This window comes from Lagenorhynchus albirostris, chromosome 6, assembly GCF_949774975.1.
Source record: "Lagenorhynchus albirostris chromosome 6, mLagAlb1.1, whole genome shotgun sequence".
In the NCBI taxonomy this organism is placed as follows: Eukaryota; Metazoa; Chordata; class Mammalia; order Artiodactyla; family Delphinidae; genus Lagenorhynchus; species Lagenorhynchus albirostris.
This window is the reverse complement of record NC_083100.1, coordinates 21,256,681-21,270,323: the sequence shown is the minus strand read 5'-3', so window position 1 is coordinate 21,270,323 and position 13,643 is coordinate 21,256,681. Positions and strand designations below refer to the sequence as shown.

At 39.8% G+C, this 13,643-nt stretch overlaps 1 protein-coding gene across 2 annotated transcripts in view; it reads left to right on the top strand.

Annotated features, from left to right (window-relative positions):
- The window catches only part of XRCC5 (X-ray repair cross complementing 5), a 100,249-nt gene that overhangs the window by 51,748 nt on the left and 34,858 nt on the right, over positions 1–13,643 (top strand). For both annotated transcript variants that reach the window (XM_060152160.1, XM_060152159.1), the window contains 2 exons: positions 3,864–3,957; positions 5,434–5,503. In XM_060152160.1, coding sequence (XP_060008143.1) covers positions 3,864–3,957; positions 5,434–5,503 — 164 coding nt within the window. The remainder of the gene's footprint in view (positions 1–3,863; positions 3,958–5,433; positions 5,504–13,643) is intronic.

Genomic DNA, 13,643 nt, shown 5'->3' with positions numbered 1-13,643 from the left:
ACAGATAACTCAAGTTCAGTATGTCCAGAAGTGACTTCATCACCTTCTTTCTCTTTCCACACTCCTTTCAACCCCCTCTTCATGCTGTGATTCTCTATTTCAGTGAATGACACCTAATTTCCAGGGAGTCATCCCTTTTCTTCACTCCCCACATCTAATTGGCTTACCAAGTTGTATTAGATTTACCTCAAGTTCACTCCTTTTGCTTCAGGTTAGTACAGTGGCTAATAGCATTGATTTGGATCAAAATCCAAGTATTTCTTTTTTAATTTTTTTTCTTTTCATTTATATATTTATTTATTTTTGGCTGCATTGAGATACGCAGGCTTCTCATTGCGGTGGCTTCTCTTGTTGCAGAGCACGGGCTCCAGGTGCGCAGGCTCAGTAGCTGTGGCTCATGGGCTCGGTAGCTATAGCTCGTGGGCTCTAGAGCGTAGGCTCAGTAGTTGTGGCACGCGGGCTTATTTGTTCCGCGGCATGTGGGATCTTCCCAGACCAGGGCTTGAACCCATGTCCCCTGCATTGGCAGGCAGATGCTTAACCACTGTGCCACCAGGGAAGTCCCTCAAGTATTTCTTTTTAATAGTGGTTAAAATTGGCAAGTTGCTCTGTGCCAAGTTGTGATAACAAATACCTGCCTTTTAGGAGGCTGTTTAGGAGAGTGGTTAAAAGTCCAGAGTTGGCTGTGGACCCCTTACTGAGTGCTTTAGACAAGGTCAGGCCCTTTTGAGCCTTGGTTTGCTTAATTGTAAAGGGACAATAACAATAGCTGACTCGTGTGCTTGGCTTCATGACCGATGGTGAGTTAGTTCTTACTAGCATTGCCCACTGCCATTGCTTTTATGTAGGTTTCATTTTAGGCTGCTTTACTGAGATAACCCCTTGACTGCTTCCCCTAATTCCAGTCTTAGCCCCTTCCCATCCATTCTGCATTCTGCTATCTGAGTGATGTTTTTAAAAACAAATCTGATCACATCACTCCCTTGCTTAAAATTCTTTAATGCAGTGATTCTTAATCTGTGTGTGTTTGTGTGTGATGGACCCTTTGGATAATCTGATAAAAACTGTGAACCTTCTCCCCAGGAAAATGCCCTAACATAATCAATTTTGCATGTAGTTTTAGGTGGTTCACAAATTCCTTGATGTCATCCTTGGATGCCTGCTTAAAAACCTTTGCTTTCATGGCTTTCCATTACCTTCAGCTTAAGACCAAATTCTGTTACACCAATGAGAAAACCCAGATAAGCAGAAGGAAGAGAAATGTCTGTCCAGCTACCTGGAGAACCACTTTCTTTCCTCACAGTTTGTGTCTACAATTTAGATATTTTCTATCCTCATCTCTCACTACTTCCCAGCTTGCACTTCATGCCCCAGCCCAACACAGCTACCTGCTTTCCTCTCAAAGGGATGTGTTGCTTACCACAATATTTTGTTAATTGCCTGTTTATATATTCATCTTTTTTATTTGGCTGAACTTCTTGAAGGTGATGATTATTAACTTTTATATATTTAGAATCTAGAGCCTAATTTAGGGGTCCACACATAGTAAGTATTAGGTAAATGTGTGGCTAAATAAATGAATTACAAGATTTATACTCGGGCTTCCCTGGTGGCGCAGTGGTTGAGAGTCTGCCTGCCGATGCAGGGGACACGGGTTCGTGCCCCGGTTCGGGAAGATCCCACATGCTGCGGAGCAGCTGGGCCTGTGAGCCATGGCTGCTGGGCCTGCGCGTCTGGAGCCTGTGCTACTCAACGGGAGAGTCCACAGCAGTGAGAGGCCCGCATACCGCGGAAAAAAAAAAAGATTTATACTCACATATGAACGAAAAGGAGAAGAGGAGAAAGAACAACAAATTATCCAGGGTCCCAACATCCAAATGCAGCAGCCGTTAACATTTCTGTGTCTGCTGTGACCTTGCATGGATAATGTGTACCTTCCAAAGCTCAGCTCCCTCATAGATAATTTGGGGATGAGAGTCATTGTGCTTTCCCACTTCAGATAGACATTATGAGTTTAATATATGTAAAATTCCTAATTAAATCCTGTTAAATGATTCAATCTTGAGATTATTAAACATATTAAATTTTCACTACTTTCTGCTATTTTCTGGACTTGTCTTTACCTGCCCAGTTCTGGCGAATTAGTATATATGTCTCCTTATTCTTCCTTCTCTAGAATCTTATTTGGGAGGGTTTAAGAAATTCTTCATGTGCTTCAACCTTGTATTCTCACGGAACTTAGCATAGTGCTTTGTATGTTTAATGCTTCTTAATACCACTATATAAGTTAATTTGTATTTTTGGAAGAGAATAGGTGAATAGTTGATATGGTACTTTTTGTTGTAGTGTTCTCCTGAGGAACAAACTGAAGATCAGAGAGAACAGTAACTTACTAGACTCTAAACTCTAGACATACAAAAATTAATACACAGTCAATACCTTCAAGAAGGTGTAAGATTCCAGGGCTAGCCAGTGGCAAAACTGAGACTAGAATCTGGGTCTTTTTCCTCCAAATCTTCAGCAGTACCATGTTGTCTTTCTCTTGGGAAGAACCGGCAAAGGTTAACTGAAGTGGCTGTGACTTTTTTTTTTAAAGAACTCAAATTCTGATAGAATTTCATGCTGCCTCAGGTTTGTGCATTTTCCCTCCATTTTTGCACCAAGGCTTTGTGTGTTTCTTATTCTCCTTGAAGGAAAGGGCTCTGAATGACTCACCCCTTATCTCTTGTTTACTTCTCAAAAGGAAGAAGGCAAGTGGTGAATGGGAAAGATGTCAAGTAATAAAACGTAATTCTTGTTTGTAAGGCCGTAATGATTACTTTAGTTCTTTCATCTGGCTGTAAGAGGAGATTCATTATTGAAATATCATTGAATAAGCTAACTTAGGTCTTACTTTGCTTTATTTTTAGGATAACCTCTTCAAGCCTCACTGTTTGAAAGTTGGGCTTTTGAATAAAAACATCACATTTAGAAATAGTTACTAATAGTACTCTTAGTTACTAATTTCCCTTCTCATTCAGCCATTTCTTGATAGCTGCTTTTGCCCCAGATTGATTATTTGTCTGGGAGAAAAATCTTCATAATCTCTTGTGTTCAGCATCTTAAGGGAGATTATGGGCAGAGTCTTTGGATTTTTTTTCTCCTTTGCAATTGACTTGACCTCCTTTTGACTTTAGGCAGGCTGTTAAAGCCTGCTTGTTACTTGAAGCAAGATGTTTGATATACTTCCTCTTTCCCTTATCACACAGATGCTTTTGGACTCTGTTAGCGTATTGCCCAAGACAGAATTAGGTTTATAAAGGCACAGATTAAACGTTTTCTTTTGAAAGTGGTTTTTTATAGTTTAAGACTTCTCTAAGAGCAAGCTCTTGCATGTTTGAGGATTGTCTAGTAAGTTTTGACAGCTGTAAGTAGAAGCTTATAAAGCTCTCACATACACGATGAAGAAGACAGGTTATTAGACACAAAGGTCTTCTATGTACATGGAAAGCTAATAGCTATCAATTCTCAGGCAGAAACTAGCAAATAATAACTGAAGGGTAAATGGGTTTCATACTGAAATGCTAAGTCCATTATCTGTGCTTGCGGTTTCATCTTTTGAAAGGGCTTTGTGATGCAGCTGCTAATTCTGATTTCCCTACTGCTGGAAACAAAGCCAGGGCTGCTCCAGTCAGGCTGTCAAGGGTCCAGAGGGTGGGAAAGGGAGGCAGCCGTTTGTAAAGGAGGACTAAGTGCAGCTGCTTATTTTTGAGTCTTGAAAAATAAATTTATACTTTTCACATTAGCAATTCTGGGTTTTGTATTGTTTGTTCAGTTTTAAGGGGAGAGAAAAAAAAAAACCCAAACATTTATTTATTTTCCAGCCATGAAGAGGGACCCACCTCTAAAAAACTGAAGACCGAGGGAGATGAAGCCCACTTTAGTGTTTCCAGCCTGGCTGAAGGCAGTGTCACCCGTGTAAGCAGAACTTGTCGGGTGTGCTCCCCTCTTTTAGGAAGGTTGGGGCTTGGGGAGATTGCATCAATTTTTGTTAGTCTTTTAACGTAGCACTTTCCTTGGTCCTTTCAACATATAAGCCATACATGTCCATCCCACACTTTTTCCTTTAATTATTGTCAGTGAATTACCTATAGAATTATTTATATTGATATATAGTACATAGAGCACTATATAGTATATAGAGCGTGAAACATCACTTTCGCAGAGTTTTTTTGGTAACTTCATTTTGCAGCTTTCTGTTTAGTCACAATGGTAGGATAAGTGGGGGGGGTTAATGATAGGAGTCTTAATCTCCAAGTATGTAAGCTTTAAGAGTATAATTCTCTTTTTTCTAATATACAACTTCATAACAGTTTTCGCTCGTTTAGGATTTCCCCAAACCAGGTATCCTTTGACACTTGAGATCTTCTTTATTTAATGGGATGGTTTTTGGAACTTGGAACATATTGCCTTGTTTTAAGTGGTATTATTTTGAATCAGTGGATCTTAAAAATTGTCCCTTACTACTAGCCAAATATACTAGGAAGAATAGCTAGCCCTAGGGCATACCTTTTCCCCACCTGAAAAAGTAATGCTCTCAGAAAAACGGAATGTCTGAAAAATGATTTGGATTTTATTTCAATGTCTTGTAGTAAAGGAAAAAACATCATGACCTTATTTATTCTGGGAGCTTTTCTGACTGCTATATACCAGAGTTGACTGGAAACTTTAGTACATTTTGTACCAACATTTCCCAGCCGTTGTAGAATCCCATTGTCTTCTCCCCCTCGAGCTGAACTTAAGCCCTATTAAGGTTGGGATCAGAAGGTAAAAGACATAGGTATGATCAGAAAGTGCCGTATAGTGTGGTAGAGCTTTTCTTCTTTGAAACTTTGCCACCTAGCACTGATTGGCTTTTACTCTGGGGGACATGTTTAGTTTGGGCATGTTTGAATAGTCTACCAAAACTTCAATGCCAGAGGGTCAGCAGCAGCCCCCAGGAAGGACAGTTCAGTGAATTAAGCATCAGGCTGTTATTTCTCGTGTCATCTTAGTGGAACAAAAGTATTCCGAACTGACCCTGCACTGCAGAATCCTCCCGTTCCTAATTGGTTGGGTGTCAGGATGGACAGGCAGTCTGCCACATAAAGCCTTCAAACTGGGCCGCCTGGTGTCTTGGGTGCCTTGGGTCATACTTCTGACCCATCCGGAAAGAAGTCAGTTTGCATGAGGAGAGGTAAGTGAAAATACGGACAGAGGACAGCCCTTTGACCACAGGAATCCACTAGCTTTTAACAGATCCGTAGAAATGAAAATGAACAGAAAAGGGCCTTCACTTTGTCTTTGCCTCTATTTTATGAGAACACACTTATTACATTAAGCTATCTTGTCTTGCCTGGGTGCTGCCAAAAAGAGAAGTGACCTGCAGTTTCATTGTCTGTGGGTGTGTTCTAGGTTGGAAGTGTGAATCCTGCTGAAAACTTCCGTGTTCTAGTGAGGCAGAAGAAGACCAGCTTTGAGGAAGGTAAGAGATGTGCTGTAGGCTTTGCAGTTAAGGAAAAGTGGTTAATTAGGTTAACTGATTTAAGCCTAGACTAGTAAGTGTCACCTTTGGTCATAATGCCTTATATAGCCGTTTTCTTTCCTGGTGGATCTTTGTGACTGTCCCTTGTTAGTAAGCTCACCGAGGTAACATTATGAGCGCAGGAGGGTAAACTCAGCTCAGGGCTGCTAAACAGAGACGAGCTAATTTGTAGGTCTCCCTGTTAAGAAAACTGGGGGCCAGAATCTTGGAGCTTTTAGTTCCACTTCAGTGAAATCCTTTGGGAATAAAACGTTTTTGTGTCATATCTTCCTATTTTCTGAGACGTATAATTTTTGTTCTCTCCTAATAAGAGTTTCAGCCCCTTGACAGTAATCTCGGAAAGACCTTACTGCTGCCCTTAGATTTGATCCTTCTGAAATTGACCCTGTCCTCACATTTTTCTTTTCAGATATAACCTAGAATTCCATTTAGGCTTGAGCTGATATTAAAACAGCTTTGAGGGATGGATAGAGGGTCTCAGACTGACATTCATTCACTTGATTGCATTCAGGTTCCTGTTCATTCACCTTTAATGAATGGCAGCTGGCAATTGTAATCCTGCAGGTTTCTGTATATAACAGTATTGCATTCATTATTGCTACCCAGGGTCAGGACTGCGAGCTGCCTTCTCTGAGTGTTTATGTTCATGTGTGCACAGAACCTTCTCTTCCAACTTCTTGGCATTTTGGGGGAAATGAGTCCTAAATGCCTAGAAACACTACAGCTTTTTAATCATCTATAGTACCTAGCGTAGGTCTAGGGGCCTTACCGCTTAGAGTGTGAGAATCCTAGCAAGATGCCTAGACTTCCTGTGCTGTTGCCCAAAGGCAGTTATAACCAGCTGAGAGCATATAATCTGCCAGGCCAAATCTTGTTGGTGGGAACACAGAGGCCAAGCCCATGAGGATTTCCTGAGGAAGACCAGCTCCATCCTCATGGTAATCTGCATTCTTTTAGGTGGGGTGTGTACGTTTTGTGTTCTGAGAATGGGGAAGAGCTTTTTGCCCTGTTAAAGACTGACGTATAGAAGAAAACCTTGAGTTTTAACATAAAACAAAACTACATATAAATAGAAGGAGGAAATCTAAAATTAAAGTGACAGCTTCCAGAAGGATTGGGGGAAACAGTACTTCAGAATTTCTCTCCTTCTAATACTGGGTTAATCAAATGAGGCTTTCACAGCATTGAACCTGTCTTGTCTCTTAGGCTGCATATTGTGACTGTGTGTTTGGAAGGGGGCAGAAACACCGCTGTGACAAGTCAGCAAACTCGGTCATCTATCATGGTGGTTGTGTTTTTGAAGACAGATTGAGGCCTTCTTATCTTGTGATGAAATGTTATGGATTACCTCAGCCAAAGTCAAAGGTCGTCCCTTTGGAAGTAATTGGTCTTCCTGGTTGGTGTAGGTGTGATCTCTTCAGGGACCTAATGTAGCATCATCACCATTATAAAGGCAGCCTACTAGTTAGTTCAGGTCATTGTGCTGGCATCTACTCTTTGTCTCGGTTATTCCACATAGCGGTCCTGCAGAGTCACGTGAGCAAGTGGGGAAAATAGTAGAGCTCCAACAGCTGGCGTCAGAATTTTCTGAAAAAGAAAGTTATGTTTATTGGGAAAATACTTTGATAAGTCTTTGGGGTAGAGACTGAGTCTGTGTCCCCAGGCTTGGTTGTTGGCCCGTGCTGGGGTTCAGAGGAGGGGGAAGCTGCTAGCACCATAGAAGGGGAAAAACTGGAGCTAGTTCAGGAGGGAAGGGGGTGAGGAGAACAGGTAAGAGGGAGAGGAAGTGAATGAATTTACGTAAGGGCACAGCGTTCTGCAGTACGTTCCCAGCTCATGACTGCAGATACTCGGTGTCAGTAAAACTCTGGAATGCTTGGCTGGAGTGCTCCATCTGGGGAAACTGGTGAGGAGGCAGTTTGGGGTCTGAAAGTCCTTCAGGCAGAGCAGAGAAAGCTCCTGAGAGCACCAGAGGCCAGAGTCTAAAGAGGTCATGAGAGAGTAAATTCCTGAGAATTTGCTTACATCTTAGGAAAACAGTGTTTCTCCTAGACTAATTGGGGATTTAAAGCAGTCTTGCGAAAATAACAAGGGCAAGTGGCCCCTCGATGGCATATAGATTATAATAGGTATTATTATTCCCATTTTATAGGTGGAAAAACTGTAAAACTGGAAGAAATGAACTTCCCCTCCAAATCACACAGGGATTCAAATCCATGTCTCCTTCAAATACTGGATTTTTCTACCTAGCAGTACTATTTCTCCTGATTGCTAACGCCTTCCTTTCCTACACGCTTCTTTGTTTAAACGTTATAAGGTCAAGCATCTCAAACCTTGTGCCCATAGATAGGATTTTTGATGAGTAGACGGTTCTTTTCTGTTGAACGTGACTGCGAGCTGGCACGTTGTAGTGCTGTGATGGTGGATGTCCCTCTGTACCTCCATCTGGGACTTATCAGTCAGAGATCTCCAGTGACCTCACAAAAGCAGACTTTCTGCAGAGCTGCAAGAAAATGGGACTGCCCACTTGTTAGCAACTAGTTCTGTTTCATGGTCCTAAATTGGCTTCCCTTTTTTGCTTCAAGCTCCAGAAATTTTGTTTCTTCATTACTTTTCTACCTTTGTTCTTCTACTTGGATATCTCTTTGCTAAGCTCTTTGTGAGCCAGGACTCAGCTTGCAAGCCCAAGGTACCCCTCCAGACTTAAAGCTGCCTCCCTGGTATTGGTCTTCTAGAGGCAGAAGCCCTTCTCTTCTCTCTAGTGTATCTGTTTTTTAAATTCAGTTGCCAAAAGCATGATTAATATTAGATAGTTTTACCCTTAGTTAGAACTTGGCCCTTTCACCAAACTAAAATATGGGTGTAATTCCTTTTTACCTGTACTAGTAGCAGAGTCATACTGAGAGTATTGTGACCCTATCCCCTTGACATCAGCAGTAGGCAGCTACACATTTTCTTATCTAGTTTTTGGTGTGAGGGATGTTTCTTGTCCTACGATTATTGGCATAGAGTAGATAACACTGAACCCCAGGAATGTGTTCTTTCTGTTTGTTGATGCTTCTGTAAGATGTCTTTGATTCTCAGGTGTTCTTCTTTTTCTGGTCCCTTTCTTTCTCCCTCACTACCCACCCACTCTTCTATTACTACAGTTTTAAAATAGAAAATTCTTGACCACAGCTGTATATATAATAATAATCATCGCTCAGTTGTGAAAGTGGGGTTGTTTCCCTCACATAGTATTCGTAAGCACATCAGCACCATCATCTGTGATGTCTGTTTTGTGTAGTTGTGGATTATTGGAGAACCTGAGTCCACAGAGTTCTCAGAGACTCCTCAGCAGTGACAGGGTGGCAGAGCTCTGTTCCACCAAGCTGAATTCACAGGAGCCTGATTGGTTGAAAAGCCAACCTGTCAAGAAAAGGCATCCTAAGTAGAAGTGGTATGGACTCCTATTCGGGGTCTGCTATTTAACATTAGGTTAATGTGCAGTGAGTGTAATGTGCACACATCCGTTTGATAGATGATGATGACTTTATTCTGTGGCTACTGAGATATTTCATTTTTCTCACATCTCTTTCCTCTCTCTCGCTTTGTTTGGATCACATCTCATCCTCAAGTCTGCTGCCTTTGTTCTCTAACCTATCTTATTCTCATACATCAAACAACATCCTTTCAATTTCAAAGGACATTTCTTAAAATTCACTTCTGCAAGATCTCCCAAAATTAGGCAGAACGTTATTACCACAATTAGTAATAAAGTTATATTATTCAGCAAAGTCAAATAGATAATTTTTTTCAACTCTGTGGGTAGAGCAGTTTACTTACACACATTATATGATTTTCTGCCATGAATCAAGACTAACCTGTGGATTCTCAAGAGTTGGGATCTAGGAGAAGTTTCCTCTGTGTGTGTGTGTGTGTGTGTGTGTGTGTGTGTGTGTGTGTGTGTGTGTGTGTGTGTGTGTGTGTGTGTGTGTGAGATGTATTTTCCTTTTTTAATGGTGTATTAATCTTGGCTATGGATTACGTAACCTATTAAAGCTCTTTCCAGATAAACATAAGAAGATAAAAATATGGCCTTTATTATTTTGCACAGAGCTGGTAAATTTAAGAAAAATAACCTCCGTTAAATACCTTGAACGTCTTGAAAGAAGGATACTAAATACAAACAGAACTAAAATTTTAAGTATCTTGAGCTGTATAAAAGTTTTGTTTTGTTTTTTAACAGTTTGACATACTTTCTTAGTCCTTTCCCAAAATAGCAGTGATCCATCTAATCACAAGAGAGAAAATATATGATTACATATTCTAGAGGTTTAGTCTATACTTTTATATTTTTTATTAACTATCTTGTTCTTCACTGGCTTTCTTTTTAACTTGTCTAGTTTTAAATTGTTAAACTCCAGAACTTGATGATCCAGGCTTATTTTACACCTCACTTATCAATGACAAGTAGTCTCATTTGAAAACAAAAATCAGTTTATTTGGAATTGTAAAGGATACCTACTAAAAGGGTTTGTTATTATTTGACATGGTAATTGTGTGTCAGTGACCCTTAGGGTCTTGTTCATCTTCCGTGTGGCATGGATTGAGGCCCAGAATAGTTGAGATGACTTTCCACGGATTATTGCAAATATGCAGTCAGATTCCAGAGAGCCAATTCTTGGCCTCTTGTGGCTTAAACATCTTCATTGGTTGCTTACATTTCATTAGACAGCACAGCACTGCTCTGAAGCTTACATTTTAATATAATAAAACTCATTAACCAAATAATTAAAATGAAATCATTGAAATGAAGACAAAAAGAAAAAATAAAAAAGACATGGCATAGAAATCAAAGACCGTCATATACACACCACCACCTTATAAGTAAGTGTTTTCAGTTTTCACAATTCTCCCTAAAAGGCGTCTGTCCATTCTTACTCAGCTTCTAGCATCTTTTCAAATTCCTGTCAATCTGTAGATCAGAATATCTCTAATTACAGAGTATGGCTCTTGTAAAATGCAGCCTGGCTGTCTGTTAAAAAAAGAGAGCGTACAAATCCTGTTTGCTATAGGTAAGCTCTCTGTGAGCACCAAGATTTCTTCCTGAGAGCATTAAAGGACGCCTGTATGTGATACACGACAGCATTTTCATTCTCCCAGTGTTTTGTTTTCTCATGCCAGGTGGTAAAGTTGCTTGCCTTAAACCTGCTGAGTATTTTTTTCCCTTTTTATGTTAAAAATAGAAAGAATATTTTTCCCTCTGGCTGAAAATTTGGAACTCATATGAATGCTTTCCCTGTGTCAGAACAGCTAGAAGAACAGAGTCCATTCAAGCCTGCATTTAACATAGTGACCCACTGGCTTGCTTTGATGACCCGTGCCAGCTGCTGGAAACACGGAATTAAATGATGGGTGCTTTGGAGAAAGGGTGTGTTACCCAACTTGCTGTTGGAGTTCACCCTTGCAGAAGTGCTAATGAGAATGATTTGTGAAGCAAAAAGCTGTTGAAGTACTTACTCGCGGCAATTTGGTTTTTTCTTTATTGCCTATAAATTATGGTGCATTCATGGTGCATGGTAGATCACTGTCATGCAGGGCATTGCACCTGGTTCTCCTTGAATTGGAGAATTGTCTTCACGATTGTTTCTTAAGCCCAGCTGGTTGATAAAGGAAACTGATTTCAGGTTGTGCTGATGTGCAAACTGCTTCCATCAATGACTTAAAGTGACTGCTTGTGGCAAACAGCAGAAGCTCTTAACCAATTAAGATGTTTAGGAAAGAATGTTAGGCTTTTGTTAAAATAGTAACTAATGGGCTGAAATGTGTTAAGAGGAACCTAGAAACAGCTTGGAGTCCCATTTAAAGGCAATAAAAGTATTTTGGTCCCCTCCCCCTTTCAAATTATAAGCGCAGGGCAAAAAGTATGCTTACACAGAAAGAAGTGGCAGGTATAATTTGGTACACTTAGTCCTGTCTGTTCCCATGTCTACATAAAATTTTTTAAATGGCATACTAGTTTCTTTGGTCAGAAAAGGGAGAGAAGTTTGGTTCAGATATAGAACACAGTTTCAGCAGGGCTTGAGAATATTATTAGTGTAGATATCCTTAGACATAAATTAACTTTTTTTTTTTGCAGTTTCTTATGGACAGTTGCAGAAAAATCTTTAGTTAATAGTTATGATTAAAGACTCTGCTGTGGATTGAATTGTGTTCCCCCCAAAATTCATATATTAAAGCCCTGACTCCTCATGTGATGGTATTTTGAGATGGGGCCTTTGGGAGGTCATTAGGTTTAGATGAGATCATGAGGGTGGAGCCCTCATGATGGGATTAGTGCCCTTATAAAAAGAGACACCAGAGTTTGCACTCTCCTCTTCTCTTTCTCGCTCTTTTCTCGCTCTGTGATGTGAAGGTGACTGTCTGCAAGCCAGGGAGAGAGCCCTCACCCAAACCTGACCATGCTGGCACTGGCTTCCAAACTGTGACAAAATAAATTTCTGTTGTTGAAGGCAGCTAGCCCATGATATTTTGTTGTGTCAGCCTGAGCTGACTAATAGAGGCTCATTTTCTTTTCCTTTGTCAGATTAAACTGCTGAAATCCTGTATTTTATCTCTTTATGTCTTTTAGTGGTAATGAGATGCAACTGTAACACTCAAGCTAGTCACTGTATTTCATTGGTAGGCCATTGGAGTCAGGAGCCATTTCTTATATGAGAACTATCTAACTATAATTCTCTTGCCCTTGGAATCTTGTAGTGTTTCCTTGGGGCATTGAGGATAAGATTTACTGTGTGAGCTTTTCAGCAGTTATTCTATAAAAGAAACATCTAGTGTCTCCTTTCTGTCTGTGGTAAATCTCCACAAATCTCTCAGTTAAATTGCACTTATTTATTGCCAGTTTTTAAATAGTTCATTGAAGTATAATTTTCTACTATAAAGTGTACTCATTCTAAGTGCAATTTAGTGATCCTTTATAAATGGAAAAGGTTGTACAGTCATCACCACAACCCTGTTAAAGAATTTTTCCTTCAACTCCAGGAAGTTCCCCATGGCAGTGTGTAGTCAGTTCTTTTTTTCCCCACCACCACCTCAAGCAACTATTTTCTGTCTCTATAGCTTTGTCTTTTCTGGAAATTTTACGTAAATGGAATCACTCAATATGCAGTGTTTTGCATCTGACTTCTTTTACTTAGCATAAAGTTTTTGAAGTTTGTCTATGTTGTAGCATGTATCAATAATTGACTTCTTTTTGAGCTGAATAATATTCAGTTTTAATGAATATGCCACAGTTTGTTTATCCACTCGCCCATTAATGGATATTTGGATTGTTTCCAGTTTTTAGCTATTACAAATAATGCTGCTATGGATATTTGCATACAAGTCTTTGTATGTTTTCAGTTTTCTTGGGTGGGAGTGGAATTGCTGAACCATATGGGAAGTTTATGTTTAACTTTTTAAGAAATAGCCAAACTCTTTTCAAAAGTGGCGTACCATTTTATATCCCCACTGGCAGTGAATGAGGGTTCCACTTTCTCCACATCCTTGATAACCTTGTATTGTCAGTCTTTTCAGTTATAGCTATTTTAGTGCGAATGTGTCAGTGTATCATTGTGGTTTTAGTTTGCAGTTTCTTAAAGACTGCTAATGACGCTGACCAGTTTTCATGTGCTTATTAGCCATTCATATATCTTCTATCTTGTTTATCATGTTTTTATTCTTCTATGGGCTGTCATATTGTTGTCATCTATAAGAAATCTTTGCCTAGCCCAAGTCACAAAGATTTTCTCCTGTGTTTGCTTTTTAAAGTTTTAGGCCTGTAATTCATTTTGAGTTGATTTTTGTAAATGAGTATTTGGTAAGTGTGTAGGTTCATTGTTTTTCAGAGGGATAACTAATTGTCCCAGCACCGTTTGTTGAAAAGACTGTCCTTTTCCCATCAAATTGCCTTGGCACCTTGTTGAAAATTATTTGACCATAAGTGTAAGAGTTTATTTCTGTAGTCTTTAATTTAATTACATTGATCTATGCCTGTCCTTCACTAATACATTGCTTTGTTTACTTTAGCTCTATAGTAAGTTTTGAAATACTGTATCAT